Here is a 16,396-nt window from a genome sequence, read left to right as displayed (position 1 = left end):
CCCAGATAACTACTGATCCGTGGCAAACTGAGGATGGTCGGAGGCGGAAACTGGGTCTCTGCAAATCTCAGCAGACTCAGGGGAAAATACAAGGTGGGCATTACTGAGGTAGAGCACTGATGGCGGTGGATGTGGTCAAAGTTAAGTGAGCATGGACTCAGAACCCCTAGTGAGAGCATCAATGAAATGACTCCAAATTGTGACCATGGGTGCAACCTGGGAAATTCAACTTCTTCCTCTAGTCAGTGCTCAGTAAATATGAGTACTGAATAGTAAAGTAATGAGGGGAGGAATGGAGTGGGGTTACTTAATCCCCAATCATGATTAAAAGAATAAAAATATAGCACAAAATAGATTTAGGATAAAATTATTTAATTAAACACATCTAATACTGTGAGAAACAATCATTATTCATCAAAAGTATGAAAAGAATGAAAGTATGAAGTTTTAGGTGCTCTAAACATTTGTAAGTTTGAGAAATGCTCAAAACTCCTGTCAAAGTAGTCTGTTAGTGATCTCTCATTTTCGTTGTGCTCTTTCTTTAAGTATTAGAATGGGACAGGAGCTGGGCAGTGTCTGTTATTTGTGCCCACCCCTCCCTGCAGCTCTGCACCCAGCCTCAGGGGTCTGCTCACCTTTGCTGTTGTCCGTGATGGGCCTCTGTTTGGTTTTCCAAATGATGTTGACAGAGGGTGGCAGGTCATGGTTACTCTGTAGGATTGCCATGCAGTAGAGGCCATGGATATAGTGGTTAAAAACACTCTGGAGTCCAACTGCTTGAGTTCACATCTTGGTAATCTCGGGCACTTAGCCTCTCTGCGAGTCATTTCTTCATCTGTAAAAAGGGATAGAAGAAATAAAAAGGATTATAAGAGATTAGGAGAGTGTCAGATACAGAGTGAGCACTCAGTAAATATCAGTTATTTATTCTAAGCAGATTATCTCTGATAGATGTTTTCACTGCTTTTTGCTAGTTTTAAGTTTTTCATAAGTGCACTTTTTTTTTTTAACTGACAAATCAAGTTATTTGCCCCTGAATAATGGAGAGTTGTCTGGATATGCGAACTTGAGCAAGTTGACAAAGGCCAAGGGAAGAGGGAATGATAAAGTGATTGCATGGGGACAAAGTCAAACTTACAGGAGCGGTGTATTGCAACAGGCTATGCTACGATTGATTAGTTCTTTGTTGTGTCCTATTGACACGTCTTTAACAGTTTTGACACAGAAAGGTTATTTTCTAGTTTTAAAATTTAAATATTTCATATAAAACCTTTAATTGTTGATAGTGCCAGGAGACTAATCAGTGTTGATTAAAACAATCTCCAAAGGAAGAATCAGGTGTTGCAGTTCAGTAGGTAAATAACCTTTCCAGTGCCTTCACTGCTCAGCCTCATGGGCAAGTGTGACTTCTTGAAAAAGGAGTAGAAAAGTGAAACCTCTTTTTCTCCATAACTGTAATGAATTCTCCCTGGAATCCTTTCCGATCACTCTGCTATAATTTAGTTTAAGTCGCACTCTTTAGAAAACTGAAACAAGCTCTACTTTGCAAGCAAGTAGCAATCAAAGGGATAAATTCTCTTCTTTTTGAAAATAGAGTGAAATCACTTCCAGTCTGATCTTTGCAGCCCAATGCCTGCTGATAATGTGAGCATAAACACATTAGGCACCCAAGAGGAATGGCATCTGGATGCTAAGATGTGATCAGGATAGCCAGAATAAACACAAGCTGCTATCAGGGAAGCTGAATTCCATCATATCACATCATGTTGAAACGTAATTCAGTGTAGTCAGATACTGATGTGAGTAAAATCAGTTTTCGTTTTCAGTGTTCACTTTTTAAACCTCTCTCTCCCTCCCCCCTGGGCTGGTTATAATATATAAATCAAGCCACAGCTGACAGTGATTTGCTTTCTTTATCCAGGAAAAGGTCTTTGACTCTGATTCTGACTTGGCTTCACTGCATTGATCGTCATCACAAGCACTTTTTATAATTCCCACAACAACGTAAACTCCAGTTGTTTTTTTGGGTTTTTTTTACATATACATATTGCAATAGGGTCTTTCATTACATGATCACAAATTATATGCAGTTACTCTTATATGCTTCATGAAAGCAGTAAATTTAAAGAAAAGAGAGACTATTTAAAACTTGAGACCAGAGAGCACAGTTTATCTTATTTACAGTTTGGCCTAAAGATTGGTATTTAAGTTAATATCATACCACATGTGGTAATCCTGCAAAGTGCTACATATTTTTATTTATAGTTAAGGGAATGACGCAAAACCCCCTTTTCATTATGTTATCTCGCATTATTTACTCAGTGATAAATGACATGGCCTCGTGGGTATGAGTTTTGCCATGAAAGACCCTATTGTAGCATATATTTATATGGGGGGAGGGGCTGGGTTGTTAGACTTATGGTTGCCGAGGGAATTTAAATTCTGAATATCCTGGTACTTGTTCAGTTAAAACATATAGCTTAATGTTGTTTTAACACTGTATTTTTATTCGAAGTAAGAGAAAAATAACAAGGAGTGAACAAAGGGGAAAACTTAAAGTTAAAATGCTGGAAACCAGATAAAATGACTGAAGGCCTGTTGGCATATCCTAAACTCAGAGATTAAAAGTGTGCCAGAGACCGTGGTGATCCTGTGATAGGCTTGTTTCTGCCATTTACAAGGACTTCAACTTGAAAAGTTTATTAACTGTTTAAGGGTACCAGCAAGCGATTTCTATCAAATTGGGGAGATATGAAAATGAGCTCAAGGAAAAGTTCTGACGGACTGGGGAGCGTAATAGCGACTCAAACCTTTGAGTAGAAAACCTGTTCCCTGCCGTGCCAATTTGTCCAATATTCATGTGAATTTCTACTGAAGAAGGAAAGAACTAGATATTTTGGAGGGAGGGTTAATTTTTTAGCATATATTTGTTTTGAAATAGAAAGAATAAAAAAACAGTAGATGAACAAATAAGAGGAAATACCAACTTTGAATAAAGTAGAAATTAGTTCAGGCTTTACTCATTCAGAATTTGGGGTAATTTAACCAGAAATGGGCAGCTGTTTTACTAAGTAGAAAAATAAGGACTTCCTAACAAATTAATAAAATAAGTAAGATTTTAGGACTAATATATTTGAGGCAAATGTGCTCCCCCACCAGTTCATTCAACACTTAAAAGATATTATCCCACTGTTTTCTGGGCCTCTGTTCTGATGAGAAGTCAAGTGTCATTCTGGGGAGAACCCATCTGTCATTTGCGTCATTGTCCCCCTGCATGTAATGCCATTTGTTCTGGCTGCTTTCAAGATTTTTTCTTAATTTTCAGTTTTTAGCACTTTGACTATGATGTGCATAGGTGTGATCTCCTTTGCATTTATCCTGCTTGGATTTGTTCAGATTCTTGAATCTTTAGATTTATATCTTTCACCAAGTTTGGACAATTTAAACTATTTTAAAAATAAATGAGTTCTTTTAGAATACTTTTAGCTTTGCCAAAAAATTTGCAAAGATAGAGTTCCCACATATTCATCACCCAGCTTTCCCTAATGTTAACAGCTTACATAATTGTGGTACATTTGTTAAACTATAAAAGTAATGTTAGTACAATGCTATTAACTACAGTTTTTCCACTGCTGTCCATTTTTTTTTTTTTTCTGTTTTAGGATCCAGTCTAGGATACATTACATTTTATCATCATACACTTTTCATGGCCTTGACACTTTTGAAGAGTACTGGTCAGGTATTTTTTTAGAGTGTTCCTCGACGTGGGTTTCCGTGGGTTTCTCTGATGTTTTCTCATGCTTATGCTGAGGTTATGGGTTTAGGGAAGAATATTCCAGAGGTAAGGTGCTTTCCCATTGAATCATATCAGGGGATAATGATATTGATATGACTTATCACTGGTGATGTTGATCTTAATAATGTGGTTAAGTTTGTGTCTGTCAGCTTTCCCTACTGTAAACGTAATATATTTTCTTTCCTATTCTCTATTCTTTGGAAACAAGTCACTAAGTGCAGCTCATACTCAAGAGGAGGGAAAGTAAGCTTTATCTCTTGGAAGAGGTAGTATCTACATCTGTTGTTTAGAATTCTTCTATAAGGAAGATTTATCCCCCCACTCCCATTTATTTGTTATTCAATCATTTGTTTATATCAGAATAGAGTCATAGATATTTATTTCATTCTTTGGGTTCTAATCCAATACTATCATTGTTTATTTTTGTGCTCAGATTGTTTCAGCTTTGGCCATTGGAAGCTCTTTCAGGTTGATTCCTGTGTTCTTTAGAGATCGCCCTATTCTTTTTTTTTTTTTCCTTAACTTTCTTACTTTGGGGGCCTATCTGAAACTCCAGGCTCATCTTGTATTTTCCCTGCCCTAGCCCTAGAATCTGCCGTTTCTCCCAGGAGGCCTGATTCCTTTTCTTGGAAAATGGTATTTGGAAACCATAATCTGGGTGCTGGTTGTTCTCACTGTTCATTATTTTTTAAAGTATTTTTTGCATAGCATTCTCTTTCACTTGTCCTTCTTGTACTTCAGTTCTATATGTTTAACCTTTTGATTTTGATCCAAAGGTACCTGGGACTTTGTTCATTTTTTTCAACATTTTTTTCTCTCTGTTCCTCAGATTGTATAATTTCTATATAAATATTTTCAAATTCAGTTACTCCTTCTTCTATAATCTCTCATATCTATTAAACCCATTCAGTGCATTTTTAATTCGACATATAGTATTCTTTAGTTTTAGAATTTCTTTCTTTTTTTTTTTTAGTAATTTCTACTCCTCTGCTGAGTTTTCCTTTTAGTTAATTTATTTCAGCATTTATGTTCTTAATTATAATAGCTGCTTTAAAGTCCTTGTCTGCTAATTCTAATCTTTGGGTCCACTCAAGTCAGTTTCCATTGATTGCTTTTTCTTTGAGTATGGGTCATATTTTCTTGTTTTTATGTCTAATAATTTTGGATTTTATTTTGGACATTGTGGTTGATACTTTATAGAAACTCTGGATTCTTTATGTTCTTCTGAAGAGTATTAATGTTTTGTAGTAGCAGGCAATTAACTTGGCTCAAATCAGACTTCCAACGTTGCCTTCCCAGCAGTGGGCAGCAGCAGAAATCTCAGTTTAGTTCAGTTTATTTTGCCGTGAATGGACTGTGTAGTCTGCCCCATACATGAACGGTTCAGGGGTAAGTTAGAGAATAGGGCAGTTTATATGCAGAATATGGGGTTGTTGACTTCCCTGACGTTTTCCTGATTTTGATCCAAAGGTACCTGGGACTTTGTTCATTTTTTTCAACATTTTTTTCTCTCTGTTCCTCAGATTGTATAATTTCTATATAAATATTTTCAAATTCAGTTACTCCTTCTTCTATAATCCCATTTCAAGTATTTAGCAGTGCTGGATAAAATATAACAACATACACACACCCCCATATATACACATATATACTTACATACAAAAATTCAAAACCAAGAAAGGGCTATCCTAGTTGACCAAAATGGAGAGGGCAAGTAAAGTCAGTATGATGAACCAGGTGCCTAACCTGAGAGGCCATCACAGAGAAATAAGTTTAGGCCTTACTAGCTGGGGTTGAGGAGGGGTTGGGTCCTGATCTCAACCAAGGAAGGGGTACCCAGTCATAGATCCAGTACATTTGGAGAACTGAAACTGAGTTATCTGCATAAAGCCAGAAACCATGAGGGGGTGATCCTTATGTTAAATGGAGAAGGAAAATTCCATGCACTGTCTTGATAGAGAGGCAAGGAAATTTACTGTTTATTCAGGGCTATACATGGAAAGAATTCCTGAGTCCTCAAACTGAAGGGGCACACTGAATCTTCAGCAAGCCAAATAAAAATAAATCCACATTTAGACAGATTGAGTGAAACAGTAGAACATCAAAGATAACGAAAAAAATATAAAAACTACCAGGAAGAAAAAACAGACGCATGTTGAGAAATGCGGATTAATAACAAACTTCTTATCAGCAAAAAGAGATGTCAGAATATAGTAGAGTAATATATTCAAAGTACTAAGTGAAAATAACCGTTGGCCTAAAAGTCTACACTTGGTTAAGCGATCATTCAATAGTGAGGATAAAGACATTTTCAAACATACAAATATTGAAAGAGTTTACTACTTATGAAATCCTCCTAAAAGAATTACTAAAGATATACTTAAGTAAAAAGGAAATTGTGGCAGATTGTATTTTCCAAAATTGGCCACAACAATATCTGCCATCTCACATGCTCTTCTCCAGTGTGAGCTAGCCACTCCCCCATCAAGAGATGGAGTTGAATTCCCTGTTTTTGAATCCGGACTAGCCATATGCCTCTCTTTTGAAACCAGGAGAATGTGGTGGAAGTGATACCACGTTGACTTTCGAGGCTGCATCAGAAAAAATCATTCAGCTTTCAACTGGTTCCTTGGAACACTTGCTCTGGGGGCTGTCAGCTGCCATATAAGATGTCCAACTATTCCAAGACCTCCATGTTAGACAGGCTTTGTGTAGTCACCCTAGACATCAGAACCCCTAGACAAGGCCATCCTCCAGCTGAGTACCACTGAGTGCCATAGTCAAATTCATAAGGTGCAGAACAATGGCCCAGCTGAATGTTACCCAAATTCTTGACCTACAGAATATGGTAAAATGGTTGCTGTTTGAAGCCACAAAGTTTTGGGTTAATTTGTCAAGTAGCAATAGTAACTGGAACAAAATTGAACCCTGAAGGAAGGAGTGGATTGTATGAATCAGTCATGAGTAAGGAAACTGGTGAACAAATACAAATAAGTATTGCCTGTTTTTTTGTAAGTTGGATGAGGGTTGTTAAAAACAATGTGATACTAAGATATCACCAACAATGATATGAAAGCTGATATACGGTGAGGAAGAGGAGAGATTGATGATAAAACTTTCTAGGGTCACTGTAGGGTTCAGAAGACTACTAGAGATTGACTTTAAGTAACCGTGTTAAAGAAAATAAATGGAATGTATAACTTAAACATTAGAGGGAAAAAAGAGAATTTAGATAAAATTCAACAAAAAGTAGAAAAGTAAAAGCTAAGAAGCAAAATTGTGGTAGATAGAAAACAAAATAAATTGGTTGAGATCACTGCTGTTACAAGCATAATCATGATAAATGTAAATAAATTAATTTCAGTTGTTAAAAATGATAATTATATTTTTATAAATGCAGCCAAATGTTGCTTAAAAAAGACACTCAAAACAACCCAGGGCAGCTGAAGAGAATAGAAAAGATATATTAGGAAAAAACAAACCAAAAGAAAGCAGGTATGACAATATTAATAGCAGGTGAAATGGAATTTCTAGGTATTTTACCCAGGAAACACTTGCACATGTGTACCAGGAGACAGGTACAAGGATGTTCATTGCAGCATTGTTTGTAATAATGAATATTTTAAAAGAAGTTAAATATTATCAGTAAGGAAATATATACATAAATTGTGGAATATTCGTATAAGAACACTAACCAGTCGTTACAAGATGTAAGCTAGATCTATGTGCATTTACATGGCTATATTTTGAAACTACTGAGTGAAAGAAATGTTACAGAATAATATGTCAGTGTGACATTTCTAAACAAAAAATGATACCTTTTTTCTTCTAAGATTCCTTCTAATTCTGAAATTATTTAATTGAAATTCAAGCAGTAAGCTGTCTTCCTATGACTATAATAGGCACTGGAGTGTCTGAGGAGCTGTGTCCAGAAACAGTATACTTCAGCAACTGAACTGGCTGTCATTAAGGGCAATCACTGTACCCTAAAGAAAGAACACACTTGGAATAGCAGAATAGTCTTCTTCTGAACGAGTAATCTATAGAATTAAATATTTTGTAACTCCTCATAGTGTGCTCAATATAATAGAGTAAGCGTATGTGCATGTTTCTCCTTCTCCCCTGAGTTGCTTACAAGAGAAGAGTTGTAGCCTAAAGAGGTACAGGTGTGTCCTGAGAAGAAAAAATGAGCTGTCTTGGAGGAAGATGTTTGTTAAGTAATACCTTTCTGCTGGAACCTATTCAAGCCAGAATCCCTGTTCTGTGAATAATTAGATGTTGAAATCACAAATGCCCTCAGATGTCAATTCCACAGATACTACTTGAGAACCTACTATGTACAGGGTGTGCTAGGGAACATGGTCATGAACACAAAGATGAGTCAGGAGCCCCAGGTTGTCTATAGCCCATTGGAAGGTGGAGGTAACTGTGAAATGAAGCAGGGTAAGTTGAGGGCCATGAGAGTGTTGGCACATGGCCTGTAGCTTGAAAGGAGAGTGAGATTATTTTCTATGGCTCTGCAGAGGCTGTTTCACGTATTGCAAATGTGTGCATTTCTTTCCTGGTGACTGAAAGTGGCAGGCCAGTCTCTTTGCTGTGCCGTAGTTCTGTGTAATATTTGATCCCCCCCTCCCCCCAACCTTCCTTAAGAAAAATTTTGCTGTACATTAATCCTTTTGAAGCCGTTAATGGTGTTGCTGAGACAATCATTTAAGCAGTTAAAATACACAGTACATTGTGTACTTATTTTAGAGGCAGCAGTGGTTAGCCACTGGAAACTAACCATTGGGTTTGATAAAGGGGGGAATTTTATATGTTATGGCTTATGACAGAGAACGGAAAAATGCTTCAGTGAGATGGGTTGGCATTTTAAATTGGAACACAATAATAGAAAAAATTGCTGAAATCAACAGACTGCTTAGAAATATGGTTACTATTTGCTGAGAGAGGCCTTTCAAGGTAGCCGCATACACGCGTTTGCAACCACAGTCAGTTGAGTTCTTCCCTGGACACAGGACTGTGACCATGATTGACGTCAGTGAGAGTTATGTACTTGCAGAGGAAGGAGATTTTAGGTCTTCCATGAATCCAAGGCAAGTGGGAAATAGGTGTACTAAGCAACAAGTTATAATAGACTTACACGTTACACATAACTGAGGTTGGAAACCAGGCAAAGGTGGCGGCGATCTTCTGAATCTTCTGGGACTGCCTTAAAAATTCTCCTGTTTTCCCCACAGCCATTACAATACGAATTGATTCTAGTTCACACAACCTGAAGAAGATAAAGAGGGAAAATTGGGGATATGGAAGAGAGGCTTAGGAGGTAACATTTGATTTATGACTTGGACAATATGAAGGAAGTGGCCTTGAGAGCTGGAGGATGAGAATTTCAAGGAAAAGCATTGAGAATGGGTGATCTTGGGCAAATTGCTTTACCTCTCTGGGCCTCATTGTCTTCGTTTGTAAAACCAGAGTTGGATTAAGTGAGCCCTAAGGAATTTTTCAACTCTAAAATTCATTAAAATAAGACTAGTTAAAATGGGCAACAAGGCCAAATGTATTTTTTGTTTGCTTTTATTTTTAATTTTTTTCCAGTTTTATTGAGATATAATTGACATACATTTATTTAAAGTGTACAAAATAATGATTTGAGATATATATATATATATATAGTGATGTTTGTTTTTAAAGATGGCAGCCCTAGGGGTGTTTGAAACATTGGCAGTAGGATGGAGACATTGAGAGGGAGAAAATATTGGCAAGAGAAAAATGTCAAAATGAAACAAGATTCCAAATTAGTGGGAGGGGATGGTATTGGGGGGAATGCTTCTTTCCCCTTTCTGATGTTTCCTTTCTTGTGGAGGGGGTGTAATTACTGTAACATTCCTGGTCACCTTACTACTTCTTCCCTGAGGGAGGTGGAGTGACTTATTCTGGTAAGTGTGGGAAGAAGGAACTGGGTATGTTCAGCTCGGCTCCCCCTTTGGCTCTTGGGCAGCAGTCCTGACCACAGAGCGCTGTTCTTCGCCAGGCCCTGAGTCTTACCTAGGGAGGGCACCTCCTCTTCTGGGAGCTTCCACCTGATCCAGCATTACCTGTGACCCTATGGGCAAATCTGTCGAATTTGGGGATTCAGGTTTCAGCTACCTTAGGCTCCCACACTGTGGCTCCCACACTAAGCCGTATTCTGCAGTTTAGTCTTCATCAGTAATAATGTTGATAGTTTGGTCTCTGTCTGCCATATCCTCATCTTATTTCTCTGTGTGCCGAATTTGGATAGGAAAGAAGAGTGCGATTTATTTCCCTCTCTCAGACACCAGAAGCTGCGATGCAGGGGAAAGCATTAGCTTTGGTGAGAAGGGGTATCGTTTCCTCTGAATCAGGAGAAGGCAGTAGGTGTGAAGAACTAGAGATCCTTGAGGTATGATGGAGTTTCAGAGATTCCAAATCATCTCAGGAAAGTAGGAGCCCAAATAATTAGCTGAGAATGAGTCAGCAGGCAGGAAATTGGAAAGTTACAAGAAGGAAAGATTTAGAATTGCCCCTATAGGGAGTATGCTCAAGAATCCACTGACGAGGACCAAAGGATTGCAAGTTAGGGTGACAAGTAGGGCGATGGTAACAGACCTAGATGGGTGGGGCTCTAAGGCAGGCTCTTCTCTGCCACTAGGGACAAAAGTGGTAAAAACTGCTCTACAGAATATACTTTATTCTTAAATTATATTAACTTTGACAAGCAAATGAAGGAATCTATTAGGGTTAGACAATGAATGGTTATTTCCGTATCGTTACAAATGCTAAATTGTTCTTCTTCAGATATGATAGTTTAGACAGCCACTAAGTTAACCCTTGTCTCAGTGATTCACATTTTCCTCTTGTCTGTGTGTGTGTATTCAGGGGTTTTTTGTTGAACAAGTTTGTGTGTGTGTGTGTGTGTGGTGTTTTTTTTGTTCGTTTGTTTGTTTTTTGGTGAGAAAGATTGTGCCTGAGGTAACGTCTGTGCCAGTCTTCCTCTCTTTTTTTTGTACATGGGACACCATCACAGCATGGCTTGATGAGCGGTGTATAGGTCCATGCCCAGGATCCGAACCCGTGAACTCCTACTGACGCAGTGGAGCCTGTGAACTTAACCACTATGCCACCAGCCTCTAAACAAATTTTTTAAAAGGACCCAGTCAACAAAATGCTGCATGTTAGCAGCCCAGATACCAGCAGGATGAAGTTTTAACATCTGTTGTTTCTCATTACATAGATACGGCCAGTGGCTTTAGTGAAGGTTGTTATTCATTACATGACAAGTTCAGTAGCTATCATGCAGAAAAGAAAATACCCTGGCTTATTCCCTTTGCCCATTGACTTTTCTAGAACCAAGAGGAGTATCAGCTTCTCCATATGGTAATCTCAAAGCTATTCTTTGCATCCCTGATTTCTCTCAATTCCTATTACTCTTAAAGTCATAGTATGTATTACCACATGCAGGTTGGTGGGGGAGGGAGAGAAGGGAGCAGGAAAGGATTTCGGGAGGCGATTGCACTTGAACTGGGTGTAGAGGGAAAATAGAATTTGACACGTAGATATGGGAGGTAGGAGCCAGGAGCACTCCAGGGACACTGGTTATGGGAGGTGCGAGCCAGGGGCACTCCAGGTATGGCACACAGCTTAGTCCAAAAAACAAGAAAGCATGGTGTCAGGTCATCTTCAGGGAGAGTGTATTGAGCAGGCTCTTTAGCTGGAGGACAAAGATGCAAAGGGAGTATGGTCTCCATGACCAGGAAAATAGCATGAAACCAGATTGTACAAGGCTGCAGGAATGAAAATTCAGTAGGTTTGTTTGCTGGAATGAAATTCTGGAAGAGAGGGAAAAGAGTCTAATAGAGAGGCAGATAAAGTAGGAAGGGAAGTGAGGAGGAGTTAGAATAAAAAGGGAGGGCTCAATTTTACTTGAAAAGTCAAGCAAGTAACGTTTTGTAGTTGGTAAAAGAATACCTCCTGATATTTAGAAATACAAAAATTATTTTAAATATATCTTTGTCAGAGTTTTTATTTCTTTTCCTCTGCCATTTCTTTTTCATTTTTAGTAAAAGAATAATAGTAATTAAAAAAAAGAGTATACCCTGAAAGAAGTGAGGTACACAACAGGGACTGAAATAATTTCAGGTAATTTTTCTTTTAGCTCGATTGCTATTATAAAAAAGAATACATTTTGATTCAGAACTTTTATGAGGAACTGGGGCATTTTATTACAACATCTGTTTCTACATTTTATTTTCTCTGCTTCCTTTTACAGGTATTTGCATACTTTTTTTTTTTTTCAAATGAGAAGACCTTTTTGTTTGCCACAAGAAGGCTATTATCCAGAATGTTAATGGGTTTTCAGCTATTAAGATGTAATGATATACCTTGAGTATTTAACTATAAATTTGAAAAATCTCCATGAACAATCTCAAAGGAATACTTAGAATGCACTCCTGGTAAATTGGCTCATTTTCCTGTAATTTACTGGAAGTGCTGATAGGAGAGCAGTCCTAATGTGAAAAGTACATTAATCCCTGGAGTTACATTGTATGTATTAAATTATTACTCTCAAAGAATAAAACGTATGAGGCCATTTAGCCTTCATTCACATTTGTTACTTAGAATCACAGTAGAGAAACAATCACTTATCTTTTGATGCACAAAATTAGAAATGATACATTTAGTATCTTTTAAAACAAGAGGCATAGTGATGCTCAGTTACACGCTTTTGCATAATGATTATTCTTTTCCAAAACAAGGACTGTTCCAGTTAGGAACAGGATTCTTCTGTCTTTGTGGAGGCCCCTTTCATTCCACTGGTAATTGAAATATTTTTAGAAACTCCTAATGCAGCTTTCTTTGATGTCAGTCAAAAAGATTAGTCTGCCTTCTAGCTGCGAGCTTCCACCACAGTGGGGATTATTTAAGAAGGTAGTCAACTTGCAGGAGCAGCAGTGGCAGGAACATTTAGGGTCTTATTTGGAATTTTGTCTAATTGTGTTTTTCTTCTTTGCCAGGGGACTGAAAGTTGTCGAACCGTAATTTGTGACACCAGGTGTTTTTTGGTAAGCAGCCATTTGTGATTTCGAAAGATTAAGGCAGATGGGAAGTCCCTTCTGAGATTTTAACACAGCTCTTGAACAGCAACCTACACCATGGACGTAAAGCTGGACCCTTCCCGAGATGACCTGCCTCTCCTGGCTAACACCAGCCACATACTTGTGAAGCACTATGTACTGGATTTAGATGTGGATTTCAAAAGTCAGATCATTGAGGGCACCATAGTGCTGTTCTTTGAGCCTGGAAACAGATTCAAGAAACAGAGTAGTTCCATCGAGGAAACCTGCCAATCAGAGTCAAATGAAGCCTGCAAATTTAGGATGCCTGAACCCTGCCACATTCCTGTGACACATACAAGTACCTTCTCATCTAAAATGGGATATGATGGTTTTTCAGTCTGTGGTAAAGGTGTAAAAGATACTTCTGGTAAAGATGGTAACCATGACAACTGGGAACAGGCTTCTGGGATTTCTAGTTCAAAGTACTGCTGTGACACAGGGAATCATGGGAGTGAGGATTTTTTGCTAGTGTTGGACTGCTGTGATTTGTCCGTGTTAAAGGTTGAGGAGGTGGATGTTGCCGCTGTGCCAGGTATTGAAAAATTTACAAGGTCTCCCACGCTCACGGTTGTTTCTGAGGAGCTCAGGAATCAGATTATACGGGAACTTGTGACTCTGCCTGCAGATCGTTGGAGGGAGCAGTTAGACTATTATGCTCGCTGCAGCCAGGCTCCTGGCTGTGGGGAACTCCTGTTTGACACTGACACTTGGAGCTTACAGATCAGGAAGACAGGGGCTCAGGCAGCTACTGACTTTCCTCACGCCATAAGGATACGGTACAGAACCAAACCCCAGGGGCGATCAGTTACATGGACTTCAGACCAGAGCGGCAGGTAGGTTGTCTGGCACTCCCCAGCCCTCCGCCCGTTAATCACACACTGGGAGATGAGCCTTTGCAGGGATGCTCTCAGACGGGACCAACTCTGCAAAGATGCTCCCCTTCATTCTGTGGTATTACCCATCTAGCCTCAAATCCTTAGACCCATAGTGAAGCAGGGAAATTTCCAGACATACTGAACTCTTAATAGGATTATTTCCCTTAAGTCAGGATGAAAAGATTACTTTCCTAAGCCCTGCATTTCTGAGTTAGGAGATTGAAAGGCAAGCCTCCTGATTAAATCCCGAGCCCAACTCTCTGCTGAGATCTCTGCTGGCCCCTTCCAGTGCTGTAGATGGCAGTGCTCTGTGTCCCTGCGCCAATGCTTCTCAGAGCTCCCGCAGACTCTCCCTGAGGGGGTGCCCTGCTGCCAAGTTGAGTGGGTGTGAAGCCTGGCACAGTGCTTCCAAAGAAAGCCGGCTCTGCTCTTGTACCTCCTTGCTGTACCTGTCTCTTGGCAGCTGTGCCTCCCTGGACTTCGTCAGCTGTCGTATAACGTGAACCCCTAAAGCACTGGGAAGATCTGTTTCTGAGGAGTGTGACAGTCAGTCCTGTCGAGTCCACACTTGATTCTTTGGCTGTGATTCTTCGTATTTGACACCAGCGAGACTCCTAGTTTTTAGTGTGGGGAGAAGGAATTGATGAGGCATCGATTTCCAGGCAGCCATTCATTCTTTTCTTCTTGCCCTTCCTCCAACAGTTGTTGAGGGTTTTTAGAATTTGTGAATTTTTAAATCAAACGTTATTGATTCCTCATTATTTTACCTATTTCTTTGTGCTAATGTGCTGCAAATCAATACAGTAATGATTGCAGAGCTTGGCTGGAGGAACGCTGATCTCTGCGAGCTTGTTGGGAGCGCCGCCTCTTATAGCATTGGACTTCCTTAATGGAGGCGGTAGTCTCCCCCGACCCATCCCCCAAATGCATTTTCAGTTTTTTTTTAAGCATCACTTTGACTTTGAGCTCTAATTATCCCATTCTTGCCTCTAATCTTACCTCCTGCTTTGGTCTCCAGCCCCACTTGGAATGAGTTCACTTTGTCTTATTTCTTCTAGAATCAGAGGCAGCCTTTGGGCGGCAATTGCAGGATTGGTACAAACATACGTCAGTACAAAAGCATAGTGATTTGTTTATTTATTGGATATTCTTGGGGACCATGAAGGAAAGACACAGGTGTTCTTATTGAATCTTTAAAATTCTTTGAAATTTTTAAAGATGGGGTCTTCAATAAGATTTAGCGATATACTGTCGCTGAATATTTAATTAGAAGTTGTAGTTTTTATATTCTCAGATATTCCACTTTTGAATTAGAATAATGGGGAAGAAGAAACTATTGACAGTGTTTGGAAGAAGTGCTCATTAATGGCCTCAAACATGGCTTTCTTCTCAGGGCTCACTACAAAGAAAGATTAGACTTGTGAATTACATTTCATGTAAAGTTTTGAGTAGGAACGAGTTATAGACAAGTGCTGATTTCGTAAAGAAACTAAAGAGGTTCTTGGGCGTATCTGGCTCCTGGGAAGGTTGGCTTAGTGAATTTACTCTTGATGTCTCCTTTTCTGATAATTCAATAAAATGCTCATTTACAGCGGAGTTTAAACTGTATCCTTGCACGTTTATGGTTATATGTTAGTAAATAAGCGGCGTTTATGCAGTCTTGCAAGGATAATAAATGTGGTTTAAAAAAGAAATCCTCAAAAGATCTTTTCTTTCCCTTTTGTTCTTTTTCTGGGGGGAATTTTATTACAGTCAAGATAATCTTCCATGATTAGCCACCAAATTTCTGTAAACTCTCCCACATGCTTAAGAGTAAATTTGGGTAGATTCTGCTAACTGTTGGGATACTTTAAGGATTTTAAAATGCCCAAGGATCCCAGATTGCCAGACAGAAATATTTCCTTAGTGATATGAGTGAATAATAATCGTCAGGTTACAATGCTTTTTTAGTATAATTGTGTGAAAAATACAATTGCGTTGAGCTTATTTCCTCCAAGGCAGAATCTACATTTACTAAAACTAAAATAGTTGTTATTTTTTACCCTTGAATGGCAAAATACTGTCAGTATACCTACTGTAAATTTTTAGTCCCAGATGAGAAACTTTTTATTGTTATTTTATGAGTAGGAAAATTGAATAAAGTTATTGGAAGCTCTTAGAAAAATCCATGTCTCAATTGTGGAAGACAGCTACTTTTCATCTTTACCTTGACCCTTACTGTATGTAAAGATTTCAAATACACTTAAAAAATGAATTATATTTGCTTTCAATAAATTTCTATTTTTGAGCATATTTTAGAAACTTAAGAGAATCTCTAAATTGGTATCTTTTGTTTCGAGTTCCATCAGTGACTTCTCCCTTTCTGACCCTCACTCTGCTCCTTGTCGAGAATAAAACTTAAGTTATTTTGTTTGATAATATGTAGGTAAATAATCATTTAGGAGGTCAGGGGCTCCCTGGAATGGAATGCAAAGTGTGACAAAGCAATCCAACTGTATTAAAAATGTATGAAAGAACCTCACTAAAGGAGTAGGGGAAAAGGCGTGGCCTAAATAACGTTGGAAATGAGCGGAGTCTCTAAGATTAAAGGC

The 16,396-nt window shown here is 38.6% G+C and overlaps 1 protein-coding gene across 35 annotated transcripts in view; it reads left to right on the top strand.

The window, feature by feature from the left end:
- Positions 1-16,396, top strand: part of AOPEP (aminopeptidase O (putative)) — a 374,345-nt gene that overhangs the window by 25,619 nt on the left and 332,330 nt on the right. For 31 of the 35 annotated variants that reach the window (XR_011497286.1, XR_011497284.1, XR_011497285.1 and 28 more), the window contains exon 2: positions 12,829-13,763. Coding sequence is in view for 28 of the 35 variants with exons in the window: in XM_070495582.1 (XP_070351683.1) it covers positions 12,967-13,763 (797 nt within the window). In the remaining 7 variants the exon portion in view is untranslated. Of the gene's footprint in view, positions 1-12,828; positions 13,764-16,396 lie in introns of those variants that run through there. The other 4 variants (XM_070495590.1, XM_044756961.2, XM_070495574.1 and 1 more) reach the window with 2 other exon arrangements.

Source organism: Equus asinus, chromosome 23 (assembly GCF_041296235.1).
Source record: "Equus asinus isolate D_3611 breed Donkey chromosome 23, EquAss-T2T_v2, whole genome shotgun sequence".
Classification (NCBI taxonomy): domain Eukaryota; kingdom Metazoa; phylum Chordata; class Mammalia; order Perissodactyla; family Equidae; genus Equus; species Equus asinus.
Note: the sequence above shows the minus strand (reverse complement) of the source record. Positions and strands in the feature narration are given on the sequence as shown.